General features: G+C 35.2%; 1 protein-coding gene across 1 annotated transcript in view; it reads left to right on the top strand.

Annotated features, from left to right (window-relative positions):
• ARHGAP18 (Rho GTPase activating protein 18) overlaps window positions 1–16236 on the top strand; it is a 161749-nt gene that overhangs the window by 79077 nt on the left and 66436 nt on the right. The window contains exon 2 of the mRNA XM_051997720.1: window positions 13754–13953. Within this exon, the coding sequence (XP_051853680.1) occupies window positions 13754–13953 (200 nt within the window). The remainder of the gene's footprint in view (window positions 1–13753; window positions 13954–16236) is intronic.

Genomic DNA, 16236 nt, shown 5'->3' with positions numbered 1-16236 from the left:
TCATTCCCTAAAATAAAACCATCTGAGATTGCAGAGATAACACTGCTGGTGCTATTCAAAAATGGAAAAAAAAAAAGGTCAGATATATTCCATATCCATTTTTGAGGTAGTGAAGAAATGAAAACAAAGTAGGGGTTCATCAGTTGGGGAGTGGCTGAGCAATTTGTGGGTCTATGAATGCTATGGAATATTATGGGTAATAATAATCTTAGTCTATGAGAAATTCAGAGACACTTAGGAAGACTTATGTGAAGTGGAGCAAAGAAAACATATCCAAAAGGACAACATACATCATGATGTAAATGACAACAATATGAAAAGGGAACTGAATCTAGATTAATTGAAATGACCAATCTTGGACCCAGGGAACAAGAGATAAAACCTATCCCTTTTGTTAGTATAGGTGTGAGGGTAAGAAAGGTTGATACCTAATGAATATTGCAACCAATGTCAGATGTAGTTGCTTTGTTAGTTTCACTTAAATGTTTTTCTTTGCCAAAAGTGAAGATCCTTTGGAAGGGAGTATAAATAGGGAAATGACTGATTTAAAAGAAAAATACAAAAGCAATTGGAAAAGATTTAAAAACAGCTAATAGAAATTATTAAGCTGTGATTATTTCAGTGACTATTTCTGTGTCTTTTCTCTGTTGCTGTTTTCTATTTCTAGCCTCTTCAATCTTCAGCCTTTCCTGTCTTCTTGAAGCCAGCCTTCGTATCACTGACAAGAGCATCTTTATTAACTGCTCCTTGCCATATTCCACCGGTATCTCCAATTGCTCCTAATCCCACTACTGTTGTCGTCTTCCCTTTGGAAGTGAGCTTGGAATTAATTCCCCACTCTGACTCTTAAGCCCATTTCCTCCTTTTCAGTGACCATATGCTTGAGTATCTCCATCTATGAAGAGCATTCTGTAAAAGTAGGGCCACAAATTTTTACTATTTGTCCCTGAATCCTGCAGACCTCCAGGTATTGCTATCCACCTTTAACTCTCCCCATCCCTTTTAATGTGATGTCTCTTCTATTTAGATTATTATTTTTTTAAGAATAGGGATAGTTCTGCTTTTCATTTGAATCCCCAGTAATGTAGAAGTGTTTAAAGATATATTTTAATGTAATTTGAGTGATATTTGACTTGTGCATCAGGTTCAGCTTATGTGATTCTCCTCCTCTCCCCTCCTCCCCACAATGCCTAGTTCTACTTCACCCAGCTAAGAACTCTATTAAGTCCCACAGAGCTTGGCACTCATTTTTTTTTGGGGGGGGAGACCCCCCAGTAGGACCTAAGTTATTTCTTTTCTTTCTTTCTTTTTTATTTTGCTGAGGCAATTGGGGTTAAGTAACTTGCCCAGGGTCACACAGCTAGGAAGTATTGAGATCAGATTTGAACTCAGGTTCTCCTGACTTCAGGGCTGGTGCTCTATCCACTGTGCCACCTAGCTACCCCCGGACCTAAGTTATTTCTATGCTGTTCCTCATATTGTGAAATATTTTCCTTCAGTAACTCTGTCTGGCTTTATTTTTTAACCTATTCCCTCTCTGCTTTTTTCCATTTTCTGTGTCTGCTCCCTCCTTATACTGTATCTTGGCATTTCAAACCGCACCCAAGCTACATTAAGACAGACATATAGCTTCAGTGTTTTTTTCATTCATTCATTCATTCCTAATGTACCAATCTGACCAGGTTATTCCCTTTGAAAAATGCCTTTAATAGGTCCTTATTGCCTGCAGGGTGATGACTAGCATAGTTCCATTCTACCTTGCAACCTATGTTTCATACTTCTCTTTCTGTATTTAGAGTGGTAGAATAGAGAAGACAATGGACTTGGAGTTAGGAAGACCTGAGTTCATAACCATCCTCAGACACTTACTAATTGTAATACCCTGGGAAATCAGTTTTTGTCCATCTTGATTTCTTCAATTGCAAAATGAAGATGTGAAGGTCAAATGAGTGAATATTTCTCAAGTGCTTCAAAAACATTAAAGTGCTCTTTTCCTTTTTTTTTTTTTTGTCTGTTACCTCCTCTTTTTTTGCCTGTTATTTTCCTCTTCAGAGAAGGAATTTTTAGTTTTTTAATTTTGGTTTTTTTTCTTTTTAGTTTAATTTAAAGTTCTTTGGCTTTCATAACTTTGCTGAGACTATCATCTTCCATGCTTTGAACATTATTTTGTCTTTCTCTATTGAATCTCTCTAGTTCAAAGCTGGATTCGTGTTTTTTTCCTTATAAAATCTTCCTGATCTCATCTAAAAAGTAATACATGACCCATGTTCAAATTATTTAGCTCTTTGCTTTACCTTTTTTGTAATCTACCTTAGTGCCAGGCTTAATTTGCATATGTCACTGTTGTCTTATTAGCTTATAAGATTCTTGAGGTCTGGGACTCTTTTAATTTTTTAACGTTTTATTTTAGATCGGTTCTTTGTATATTGCAAGTGATTAATAATTAAGTGTTTGCTGTAATGAAATAAATTGTTAATAAGTCAGGGTGGTAGCTAATATAGTCAAAGAAATAGTTATGATACTATATGTAACAATATCCATAGTTAAAAAATACCAAAAATCATGGTATTAAATCACTTTTTATCTTGGGGAAGTCTAATAATAATAATGATAATAACAAAGAATAAAACTTTAATAATTGTCTCCTACATACTAGACAATTTGCTAAGTACTTTATCTGATAATTTTGGGAAAATCCTAGAAAACAAGTGTCATCTTTTTGAATAGAATTTTTTAATCCATCTTAGGAAAAATTCCCATTAATACATTAGGAAAGTATGGCCTTGTTTCGCCCACTATTTGTTGATAAAGTCCACACCCAAACAATTTAGGTTCTGAATTAAACTTAGGCCATAAAAATAGAATAGAAGAATTGTCTTCTTCAGCTCTTGCTTTGCAATGCTCTGAATTGGTGGCTAGATCTTTAATAACCTTTCACACTCTGCATTCCATTCCATAGTTACCTCTTATGGGAACTTTATATGTTGTTTAACAAGAAAAAGAACTGGGAGTGGGCCATGGTCCCAGTGTTCTCTCCCGCCCTCTCTCTCCATCAGTAAATAATTCCTTGGTATCTTCATCTATAAAATGGGATAGTGGTAATTATTGTTTGTACTTCACCAGTGTTGGGGGAAATAAAGGGCTTGTAAACTGCTATGTCAAAGTGATTGTTAGCACCTGTTGGCTTATTCATATTTTCCCGATATGTAGGGTGTTGGATTGATTTCCAGATCCTTAAAATGAAGTAGGGGAAGGTAATCCTTTAAATGATGGAGAGTTTCCTTCCATAAAGAGTCTTGCTCACACAGCTGGGTTTTTTTTTTTTTTGGGGGGGGGAATGCTTGCCCAGAGGAAGTGAAGTTCCTAGGAGAGGGAGAGGGAAGGAAACTATTCTTTATGTAGCTCAACCAGGTGGGAAATAATTGGGAGTTGATTGTGATATAAATGATTTCTTTGAGTGATTGTTTTCAGCATACCACATGTCTGGATCTCTTTTTTGGCAACTTATCTCTGTATTCTTATGCCTTGCAGATGTTGCTTTGTGTTTTAAAAATCCTGATTTCTAAAGTAAATATAGTTCTCTATAACATTTCTTTAAAATATAATTGAAAAAGGTAGTGAACTGCCCTCCACCAGGAAACTAAAGCAGTGTGAAGAAAGCCCAGATTTTTACGCAGGTACATTTATTGAAGCACAGCATTCTTTAAATAGAAGAGAAATGACCACATATGTTTATTGATATAAAAGGTAATTACAGAAAGTACAAAGACATTTGTACAGAAAGTACAAAGTCCATGGTTGGTTGATTCCTACTTAGTAAAGTTATTGCTCTCACTAAGTAAATGTCCTCTTGTTAAGGGGAAAAGTGGATTTTCTTGCCTCTGATTTCCCAAAACACCTTCAGTGCCTCAGTATTGGTACATTATGTGTATAGACATCTGTCTATGCAGCACCTGAATCTTATCAGAGACAAATGATTAGATTCATTCTTCAATGGAAAGTGACATGATTTTCTTTTTGTTTGGGTTTTGAAAATGTTAACTTGATAGAGGTGTGTAGAACTTTATCCTAAACAGTGCCGTTACTGGATACATTACGTTTTTTTTCCCCACATATTTTATCTTAATGGAAATTTACTGGAAAAATTTTTTCCAGGATAAACACATTCCTTTGGCAGTGAAAAAACTCAGTTGATTGTGATTCATCATAAAACTAAGCCTCCTCCTTGTGAAGAGATAAACCAAAATATCATTTTGCATTAATCATCATGGTTCAGCCCATCAATCAATATCATTTATTGATGTTCCATGTTATATTAGGTATTGTTCAAAAGTTTAAAAAGAAGTTTGAAGATTGTCACTGCAATCTAGAGCCTACAATATAATAAGAGAAACAAGAATAATATGGAATGACCTGAAAAACACTAAAAACTTTATGAATATGACAAACATTTATAAAAGACTTAACACAAACTAGGTTCTTTTGTGACAGGGCTGGAGAAATTGAAACTAATACAAAGAAAATATTAATTTGGGGTCACACAAATTTTAAAAAATAAAGATTGGGCTTTAAATTTTTTTCTGTATTTTTTTTCTAATTATGTGTCATTAAAATTTTTCCAATTACATATAAAAACAATTTTTTAACATTTACTTTTTAAAATTTGAGTTCCAAATTATCTTCCTCCTCTTTCCCCTTCCTGGGAAAAGCAAGCAATTTGATATAGGTCACACATGTGCAATCATGCACAACATATTTCCATATCAGTTTCCAATTACATAAACAGTTTTTAACATTCATTTAATTTTTTTTTGAATTCCAAAACTTAGTATATTTAAAAATAATATTTAATTAAGAACTTATTAAAAAAAATTAGGGTGGGAAATATAAAAGATTAGTTGAAAAACAACTTTTAAACATTCTACTTTTCTATGACTTTAAAAAAATGAAAAAAGACCCCCAAAAGATGGAAGGAAATGGGAAAATTTTTAAAATGGTGAGAGAGAATGCTTAAACAGACACCAGGACAGAATGAAATAAAGGTAGCCATAGAAAAAAAAATTATACGGTTCTTGAGACTTTGAATGTGACAGAAGAAATTTTATGGACTAAAGCGCAAACCTTTAATTTTCCAGATAAAGAAATCAAATGAGTTAATGAACGAAAAACACTTTGTAAACCTTAAAGCTCTGTTAGATACATTACTGTGAGACCCAAAGCAAAAATTATAAGATCTATCAGCATTAGGCTTCTAAATCTAAGTATAGTAGTCTCTTGTTGCATAACTGTTCCAGGAATGTTCTAAATAACCTTACAAATGAAATAGTCCTATGCTTCAAAAAGCACATATTCTATTGGGAGAGATAAGATATTCACTTAGAGGTGTACATAATACAAGTACATGATAAATTTTTGATGGTTGTTATTAGCAGGTAAAAGAGGCAAGAAAAAATTCACGTAAGAGGTGGCTTTTTAGACACTATTTGAAGGAAGATTGAGATCCAGAGGTTTGTAAGTGAAGAGAGAGTACATTCCAGTCTGGGTTATGGAAATAACAAGACTGATAATGGTCTGATAATTCAGTTCAATGGAACTGAAGAGTGTATGTGAATGGGAACCTTGTATGAGGCTGGAAAAGTGGATTGGTGGAATTATGATGGATTTAAAACAGGGGAGCTTGCATTTGAACTAGAGGTAATAGGGAATCACTAGAGTTTGAGATCAGGAATGATGAGGTCATTTTGACATTTTATGGAGGATGGGTTTGAGACAGAAGGGATAGCAGGGAGATCAATTAGGAGGCTGTTGTAATAATCCAGGTAAGAAAGAATAAGGGCCTAAATTAAGGAGGTGGAGAGAAGAGGACTGATAGTGATACAAGAGGTGTGGAGGTAGAATTGACCAGATTTTATTACTGTTTGGATAGGTAAGTGTAAGGGGGCAGACTATCCTGCCCACTGTCAGATGTAAGAGGGCAGATTTGTTCCACCTTTATTATTCCAATTGTAAGGTGTCATATCCCCTGAGGGAATTCTAAGATATTAAAGAAGGGACTTATACCAGTTGAAAAAACAGATTTTATTAGCTTAGTTGAGGGGGAGGGAGGGGAGTATGCTCACAAGAGGCCTGCATCTTGGGCAGCAATAGGATAAAGTAACATTATGGATCTCCATACCAACTCCAGTTCAGGTTGGGCCAGGTATTATATAGAAACAGAACAAAGAAGGCACATTGCCAGGATGGCCCAGGAATAGTTAGGGCTTCTTTTGATGTTTACATTTACTCAAGATAGTTTACATTTTTTTGGTGGAGTCATGGATCATGTTTCCATTCTGGTCTGCCCAGTCCAGTAAAATGAGGGGAAAGTGAAAAGTCAGGGGGTGATGCTGAGAAAATCTGTGGGATTAGGAGGATATTGGTATCCTCAAGAAAAAGAGAAGAGCTTTTCTGGGGGCAAAGATTAGTTCTGTTTGGAGCATGTTGAATTTGAACTGTCATTTCAAAGTGCCCAGTTGTGAGGACCAAGTGAACACCCTGGATACTTTAGAATCAGCTGGAGTCAGGATAAGCAAAAATCTTTGGTTTTTATTCTTGGTTGAAATGAGAGGAATGGACACAGGAATCTCCACACCTCTCTTCTTCCTCTCCCTGCCAGGAGTCACTCTGGCTTGTCTTACTCCACTCTCTAATCCCTCCCCCAAATCTCTCTATATACCAACAGATAGAGCCATCACAGAATAGGGGGGCAGGCCATTTTCCAAGTATATGCTAATAAAGTATTGTCCAATCAGTAATTGTTATCCAACCTCTGTGCATGAACTCAAGAGTTTCAGCCCTTTACATCTCTTGCTTTCTTTTGTTTTAGAACAAAGGTAGTCACGCTCTCCTTGACTTCTCAGGGAGGTCAGAGCTGCCAAAAGGAAGTGATCATGCCCTCCCTGACTTCTCAGGAAGGGAGGTGAAAGCATTAAAAAGGAGATGACCGCGCCCTCCCTGACATCTCAGGAAGGGAGATGAAAAGCACCAAAGGGAAGTGGGGGTTGCTAGCGGGTTTCTGGGCTGAAGGGTCTTATTAGAAACAGGTAAGACAAACCCATCAGCATGGGAGGTATTGCATGAGAACATAGCAATAACGCAGAGTCTATTAGTGATGACCCTCCCCACAGTCAGTGCAGGCTCGATGTGGTGTAACAAACATGAATTGTACACACAAACAACAGTATAACAAACAATATAAATCAACATGGTGTTGTAAAAGATTTCCAGAAGTCCTAGAAGGAGGGTATGTAAACAACAGTCACACATATGCCTTCTTCAGTAGCCAAGAGATAGTCCATAGTTATGTGTTAAGGAATCCAATGATTTCAGCAGATTTTGAAGTCCTGCAACAGTTTTATCATTTCTCAGAAAATCCAATGATTCCTGAGGGCTTTCAAGTCCTACAACAGTCTTATCATGTCTCAGAGAATCCAATGATTCCTGAGGATTTTGAAGTTCTACAACAATCTTATCATGTTTCAGAGAATACAATGATTCCTGAGAGATTTCAAGTCCTACAACAATCTTATCATGTCTCAGAGAATCCAATGATTCCTGAGGATTTTGAAGTTCTACAACAATCTTATCATGTTTCAGAGAATACAATGATTCCTGAGAGATTTCAAGTCCTACAACAATCTTATCATGTCTCAGAGAATCCAATGATTCCTGAGGGCTTTCAAGTCCTACAACAATCTTAATATGTTTCAGAGAATCCAATGATTCCTGAGGGCTTTCAAGTCCTACAACAGTCTTATCATGTCTCAGAGAATCCAATGATTCCTGAGGGTTTTGAAGTCCAACAATTTTTGATGTCCACGAGTCAAACGCCGTAATTGCCGTGCTCTTTCAGTGGTGGACTTGGGTCTTCTTCTTTTCAAGGGTCTGCTCTGTCTCTCCAATGGACAAGGTGAATATGGCTCATTGGCACCCATCTGATTCCTTCTCCATCTGTGGAGATACAAGCAAACCCTCTACCCCAAGCAGTTAGCCTATCTGGTCTCTTTTATTCACCACTTTCTGGGTCTCTCCACATTACCTGGCAATTATCTAAAAATAGTGGAGCTCTCGCACTGGACACTGCCCTTCTGGTGGGTTATAAAACTTATCTGCCGGAGCCAGTGCATCTTTGTCAAAAATCAAGAAGTTAATAGTATAAAGGGCTAGACTTAGAAGTTTTCTAGGGTTACCTATAGTTCCCCCTTTCTTTTGTTTTTGGAGCAGCGTCTTAATGTCTCTGTTCCTCCTCTCTACTATTGCCTGTCTTTGAGGATTAAAGGGTATGCCAGTGGTGTGTAAAATCTTATACTGTGCACAAAAGTGTGCAGAATGTTTAGAAGTATATGCAGGATCATTGTCTGTTTTTATTGCTTGTGGCACACCCATAATGGCAAATGCTTGTGTGAGGAATTCAGTGACCACTCGGGCTGTCTCTTTTGCTGCTGGTATTGCAAAAGTGAATCCTGAAAAGGTGTCTACCACAACTTGGATAAAAGACAGACGACCAAAAGATTATAATGGGTCACATCCATTTGCCAAATTTCACTGGGTCTCAAACCACGAGGGTTCTTTCCTGGAGGCAGTGTAGGAGCGTGGAAAGGAAGGCAAACTGTACAGGTTTTTACTATGCTCCTAGCTTCCTCTCTTGTTATTCCAAATTGTAAACATAAAACTTGAACAGGCTGATGATATTTAAAATGAGATTCTTGGGCTTCTTGAAATAAAACAGTATTGGCCAACATGGTTAGAAGGCTATCTACTTTTAAATTACCATCAAAAAAGGGACCTGGAAGTCTACAATAAGAGTGGACATGCAAGATATAAATCTTACCTGGATGCTTTCTCACTTGTCTTTGAAGTTCCTTAAAGAGCTGATATATATTAGAGGCTACAAATTTTATTTGGGCTGTGGCAATTCTTTGTACCACACCTACTGAATAGGCTAAACCAGATATTATATTTATATCTCCTGGATAATAAATAAGAGCTAGAATGATTGCACATAATTCATTCTGCTGAGTGGATTGAAAAAGAGTTCTGACTACTCTCATTATAGTTAAGTCATGAGAGTATACAGCACAAATATTATTTTTGGATGTATCTGTAAAGACAGTCCTTTAAGAGGAACTTTAGAAACATTTTCTTCAAGAATCCATTGACAATTATGTAATAGTCTGGTTATCTTTAATGGAGACCCGTGTGTAAAATTTGACTAATAAAATTTGCCACTCTGGGATGGTTTCACAGCACACATTAATTTGTGCATTAGTATAAAAAGTGTATATCTTGTCAGGTCTTATCCCAGTTAATTGTACTGCTCACTTAATGACCTTTAATAAAATTCTAGCCACAAGCACTGGGTAAGGAGTAAGGCTTTGTTCAGGTTGTGCTGGGAGGTTCACCCACTCTATCACACTGTCTCCTTGATGAAGGATTCCTATGGGTGCCTCTTTTGTAGCAAAAACTGGTCTTTCAAAGGGTTTTTGAGTGACTCTTTCAACCACATTAGATAAAGCCAGTTCAACTTCTCTCAGATCCTTGTGGTGAGTTTAAAGTACTATATCCCCTTAAAATGTCATATAAGAGTTGCAACTGATAGATAGTCGAGCCTAACACTGGACGCATCCATTGGATATCTCTTATCAATTTCTGAAAGTCATTTAAGGTGTTTAGTTTCTCTGTTCTTAAGGATAGTTTTGTACTGTAAGCACCTTAGGGTATCCTTCATATCCTAAATATTGAAAAGGAGCATGTCTTTGAATTTTTTCTGGAGCTATGTGCAATTTGTAGTTCCTTAGTGTTCCTTGGTCTTTTGTAGATATGCTTCTGACATTTGTTCCTCAGGTGCACATCCCAGTATATCATCCATGTAATGTAATAGCATTACTTTTTGAAAAGCTTTTCTTACTGGAGTAAGAGCAGCAGCAACATACATTTGACACATAGTAGGGCTGTTTTTCATTCCCTGTGGCAAAACTGTCCATTTGTATCTTTTATAAGGCTCAAGTTAATGCTGGGCACTGAAAAGGCAAATCTTTTCATATCCTCCTTATCCAGAGGGATAGAATAGAAACAATCCTTAATGTCTATAACCCAGAGAGGCCATTCTCTAGGCAATTGAGTAGGAGGTGGAACTCCAGGCTGAAGAGTTCCCATAGTTTCCATCTGTTCATTTACCTTTCTTAAATCAGTCAACATCCTCCATTTTCCAGATTTCTTTCTTACAACAAATACTGGGGAATTCCAAGGACTTGGAGAAGGTTTTATGTGTCTTTGGTCAAGTTGCTCCTGTACTATATCTAATAAGGCCTGAATTTTATTGCTATCTAAGGATCACTGTTCTATCCATACTGGTATATCAGTTTTCCATTGGATAGGAACAGGTGAAAGTGTTGGCAAGCTTTCAACAGCAGCCCTGCCTAAAAAGCCGAAGTACTCATTTTAAACTCTAATTGTTGTAAAATGTCTCTTCCCCACAGATTGATGGGGATTTTTTCATCTATAAAAGGAGTAAAAACTCCTGTTTTGCCTTCAAAAGTCCATCTCAAAGGGGTAGCACTAACTTCAACTGTTATTGATCCTCCTACACCAGATATGTAGGTGTCTGCCTTAATCTTTGGCCAGTGACTGGCCGAGTTGGTACCTCTAACGACTGTATGATCTGTACCAGTGTCTACCAATCCTTCTAATAGTATGCCATTTATATAGATAGTGAGCATAGGTCAGTCAGCTGTTACAGCTGCAGTCCAGTATATTCCTGGATTTCATTGCTTGGAGTCAGAATCTGGGCAACTATTGCCAGGTTGCTTATTAGGAGTCTGTATCAGTAAACCTGATGCTACTACTTCTCCTGGGTGGTAAGTCACATATTGTCTATCTGAATTAATGATTGGCATATTATCTACACATTTCCCAGTTTCCCACATCAGTGTATGGATGGAAACTGTTTGGTAAGTACTCTCAGGAGGTGAAATGGTCAAGCCTACTGTGCCTAGAGGCAAGGGATCCATAGGCTGGAGAGGAACAGATTTCACTTCTCCAGGGGGTATCTCAGTTGTCCCAGCTGCATACAGCTCTATTCTCCCCAATTGTAATCCCTTTCTCCTATCAGGTTGCTTCCTGGATGATTGGTCATATCTGGGTACTGGACTTCTAGGCACTCTCTGGGTGTACCATAGATGGCCATCATGCCCCAAATGTTTTTTGCCTGGGTCCCTGGAGCTGAGCCCCTCATCCCATTTCTTCACTTCTTTACCCCATTTTTTAAACATTTTTATTTAAAATTTTGAGTTTCAAATTCTGTATCCTCTGTTTCCCTCAGACTTCAAGCAATCAAATATAGGTTATAGATATGCAATTATGTAAAACATTTACCCCATTAGAAGGATCAGCCATCAATTGATGCAGATTTTTTTTTATAATTTTACTTTGAAATAAACTTTTTTATGCCATCTCATTTTTTTTTTTTGGTCATATGCATAGGGACAAAAAATTAATACAACTTGGTTTCTGAAGTTTTTTTAACGGCTGGTCCCTCTTTAAAAAAAAAATCTTTTTGAAAATTAATGAAAAGTATAAGTTAGAAGTCTGAATTATGGCAAATTTCAAATGAATAGCTTTATTGTATTTATGCTTTATTATAACATATATGGACTAGCAAACAATTAACAAACATTAATTCAGCTTTGTGTGAGTATCTTATTACCAAAAATGAAACATTTACTAATTTAAAAAAAATGCATTCTATCAGGAAAGCATGCATAAAACGAGTTTCATTGCATATTAGATATCTGTATAAACACATATATGTTGTTTTTGTTAACTTATTCAGTCATGTCTGATTCATTGTGAGCCCAGATCATATAGCATTCCAGGGTCTTTTATCCTCCATTATTTCTCAAAGTCTGTCCAAGTTCAGATTCTTTGCTTCTATGATACTATCTATCCATTTCAATCTCTCTGCTCCCCTTTTTCTTTTTGCATTCATTCTTTCCATTCATCATGGTCTTTTCCAATGAATCCCATCTTCTCAATATGTGGTCAAAATATTTAAGTTTCAGTATTTGCCTGTATAGTCTGAATTTTTTAAAAGTATTTACTGATTTGACCTTCTTGCTGTTTAAGGGACCCTCAAAATTTTACTTTAGCACCACAATTCAAAAGCCATTCTCAGCTGTCTTTATAATTGAAGTTTTACATTTCTATTGGAAAAAAGCATAGCTTTGACTATGTAGACCTTTGTCTGTATAGGTGATATCTCTGTCTAGATAGTATGTTATCTAGTTTTGCCATATATTAATTTCATGTCTATGGTTGCCTTCTGTAGTGATCCTTGAGCTCAAGAATATATCTGACACTGCTTCCATTTTTTTCTTCTTTTATTTGCCAGAAAGTAATGGGAACAGTTGCCAAAATCTTAGTTATTGTTATTGTTGATTATGTTAAGCTTCAAGCGAGCTTTTACACTATCATTTTTTTTTTTTAATCTTCATCAAGAAGCTTCTTAGAATTCTTCACTTTCTGCCCCTACAATGGGATCATCTGCATATCTGAAGTTAGTGATATTTCTCCCAGCAATATTAATTCCAGTTTTTGATTCATCCTATGTGGCATTTCACATGATGTACTCTTCATATAAATTAAATAATTAAGCTGATCTGGTATTTCCTTCTCTTTGAGGATTTGCTATACTTTCTTGTGGTTTACATAGTCTAAGGCTTTCATGTGAAGCAGAAATAGATGTTTTCCTGCAACCATCTTGCTCTCTCCATAATAAAGCAAATATTGGCAATTTGGTCTCTTATTCCTCTTCCTTTTCAAAAACCATATATATGCTATGGATAAAACTAATTGGGAAGGTGTCTCTACTAGGTTAGAACAATAGCCTAGAAATTAATGATTTATCCTCATGAGCTTCACAATAGTGAAATTGATTTTCAAGGTAGGCTTTATGTTGTAGAAAAATGTTGATTCAGCTTGGTTTACTTATATAGAATGCAGATTTTTGTGAATTCAAATTTATTTGTGAAATTCTAACTCATTTTCATTGATTTATCATTACAAATTGTGTATAATTAAGACACAATTTGTTGCCTATCTCATTAGATAAGTAGTTATGTTAAAGCTGAGAAATTGAAAATTTTTCTTCCCTATTCTTCCCCAGGAGAGCACTTACTATTTAGAGCAGAAAAGCAACCTAGATATTCACTAATTCAATCTCCTTATTTTATAAGTGAGACAAGTTAAGGTCAAATGTCTTGTTTGAAGTCATCACATAGGTTTAAGTGGCAGTCAGAATTTGAACCCAGATTTCTGACATCCTAAAATTTTAATAATTTTACTGTTAAGATTCTCTCTCTCTCTCTCTCTCTCTCTCTCTCTCTCTCTCTCTCTCTCTCTCTCTCTTTTGCTTTTTTTTTGTTGTTGTTGCTGAGTTAATTGGGGTTAAGTGACTTGCCCAGAGTCTCACAGCTAGGAAGTGTTAAGTGTCTGAGGGCAGATTTGAACTCAGGATCTCCTGACTTCAGAGTTGGTACTCTAGCCACTGCATTACCTAGCTGCTCCTATAGTAAGATTCTCATATAAAAATGTTGTCATAGACCAAATAGAACTGTTTAATCTATTAGGTATTAAGTATATATTACCAAGTGAAATTTACTTTGTTTTAACTGTTCCTTATTATTCAGTAATGAACAGTTTTCCTCTGAATTTATAGTCGCAGGTCTGGCCAATATAGGATGAACCATGAAAGCTCCAAAAAAGTCAGCGAAAAGCCACCATTTGATCGGTCAAGTTCCCAGGATTCACTGGATGACTTATCTTTGGAAGATTATTGGACAGAACTGGAAAATATTAAAAAATCTAGAGAAAATAGACATGAAGAACAAGAAGTGGTTGTGGTAAAAGAACCTGATGGTAATAAAACATGGTTTCAGTCTATTTATATATTAATATAACTAATGAGTGTGGGACAGAAGTGAAAATAGGGGGAAAAATTCTTGAAATAATGTGCTTAGAAATAACATTAATAACATTTCAACTTGAAAATTATTAGGGAAGAGATAATACATAGATTATGCAAATGGCATACAAATTTGTTTTTATTTTTTTTTATCTTCTAAAGTTTTGGGGTATGACCTTTTATATTCTTTTAGATTTTATTCAATTTTAGATTTTTGACAATAAATATTAGAATGAAAGGGTGTTAGATTGAAAATGAGTATTTTTTATGGAAGAAATGCAGTTACATATTGGAGGAATGCAGGAATATAATGAGATTATATATGGCACTGTGATCCTCTGTTGAAATATAGCTTGTATTTAATGCTAAAGTTAACATTGTAGTTCTAACACTACCCTCTTTATCCATGTCCTTCTATGGATGTCATTCTTTTCTATTCTATGTTATTTAAAAATGTTTTATTTGCATCGTTATTTTCATCTTTCTTTTTTGTCATTATAATCATCCTTAATTCACTCTTCTAAAAATAAGTAAATCAATACCTCATTTGGAAATAAAATATATTCAAGTAAAGCAACTTTATATTCAGGTTTTGTATGAAAATATTTGTCTCATTATATACCTGCACTCCTCCATCTCTCTTCTAGATGTAGGAAGCAAGTTTGATTATTTATCTTCCGTAGCCATTGGTCACTACATTAAAAGTTATTTTTACAATATTGTTGTTATAAATATCATTCTCCTGGTTCTGCTTATTTTGCTCCACATCACTTTCCTCATGTCTTCCCTGGTTTCTCTGAATATATTACTTTCATTATTTCTTATGGTATAATAATATTCTATTATATTAAAATATCAAATTTTGATTAGTTTTTCCCCATGCACTTATTGGATGCACAATAGGCTGCATTGTTGTGTTAAAGTAGATGCTCAGTCTGGTAGCAACTTTTTGGGTATTACTCCAAACTATTTAAAAAAAAATATCTGGACCAATTCAGAGTTCTAGACTTAAGTTCTTTTTATAATATTATTGACATACACAAAAATAAATATACACATACATATATAAATGACATATATGTACATATATATATATATGTGATAAATAGCGTCTGCATACATATATATATAAGTTCTGTTTTTTCAGTCAGATTCTACTCTTTGTGATTCCATTTGGGTTTGTTTGGTTTTTTTCCTCCTGGTATAGATAATGGAGTGTTTTTCATTCTTTCTCCAGCTCATAACTGACTTACTCAAGGTCACAACTTTTTGGATATACTTTCCATAATGGTTAGAACCATTCAAACTTCATGAGTTCAAATTTGGTTTCAGACACTTATCCTGTTGGCCTCAATTTCTCATCTACAAAGTGAGCTTAAGAAGGAATTGGCAAAAAAGTTGCCAACTCTCCCTCCTCCCCCCCACCAAAATGGGGTTATGAAGAATTGGACAGAACTGAAATGACTCAACAACGAAGATTCATAACCTATCATATGTTTTTTGAGATGACTTTGAAAAAATTTAGTGTAGAACTTAATCTCTGTTAAATTTAATTTTTCTGCTTAGGCCTATTGTTCCAGGCTATTGAAATACTTTTGAATTCTAATTCTATTATCCATTGAATTTATTATCCTTTTCAAATTGATCCCTCTCATATCTCTTCACAAGTGGATAAACATGCTTTTTTATGTTTTCATCTAAGCCAAGTCAATGAAACAAATATTGAACAAGACAGATCCAATTTCTTTTCCTTTTTTTATTGACAGCTTTTAAAAATGTAATTAAATATGTATACAATATAAACAATACTTTGAACAGGGAAACACAGGTTGTTTTTTTTCCAAATACAGTAAAAATATATGTATTCAGAAGTCAAACACAATGAACAAAAATAGTTTTTCTGAGGTAGTTTTCAGCTGTCTCAATAGTATGCATTTTAGAAGAATATTCAGCAGTTTAACAATAATTAATGATTCTTTTTGTTTTGATGTCTACATCATTTTCTGATATATTCCCCTTCTGTATTAAATCCTCATTTATTTAAAAAAAAACAGCTATTAAGTAAAAACTAATAGTCAAAACAGCAACTTCCTCATGAGAACACATTGAACCATACACAGTTCCTCAATCCTCTTTCCACAAAAGAGAGAGAGACAGCCAAGTTTCCAGTGCCTTTTGTCATTCCTGTGAACACCTTCCAGGTTGATAGCATTCCATTAATCAGTATTGTTTAATTA

Source organism: Antechinus flavipes, chromosome 4, assembly GCF_016432865.1.
Source record: "Antechinus flavipes isolate AdamAnt ecotype Samford, QLD, Australia chromosome 4, AdamAnt_v2, whole genome shotgun sequence".
Classification (NCBI taxonomy): Eukaryota; Metazoa; Chordata; class Mammalia; order Dasyuromorphia; family Dasyuridae; genus Antechinus; species Antechinus flavipes.
The sequence above is the reverse complement of the archived record's forward strand: the minus strand, read 5'-3'. Positions and strand labels throughout refer to the sequence as shown.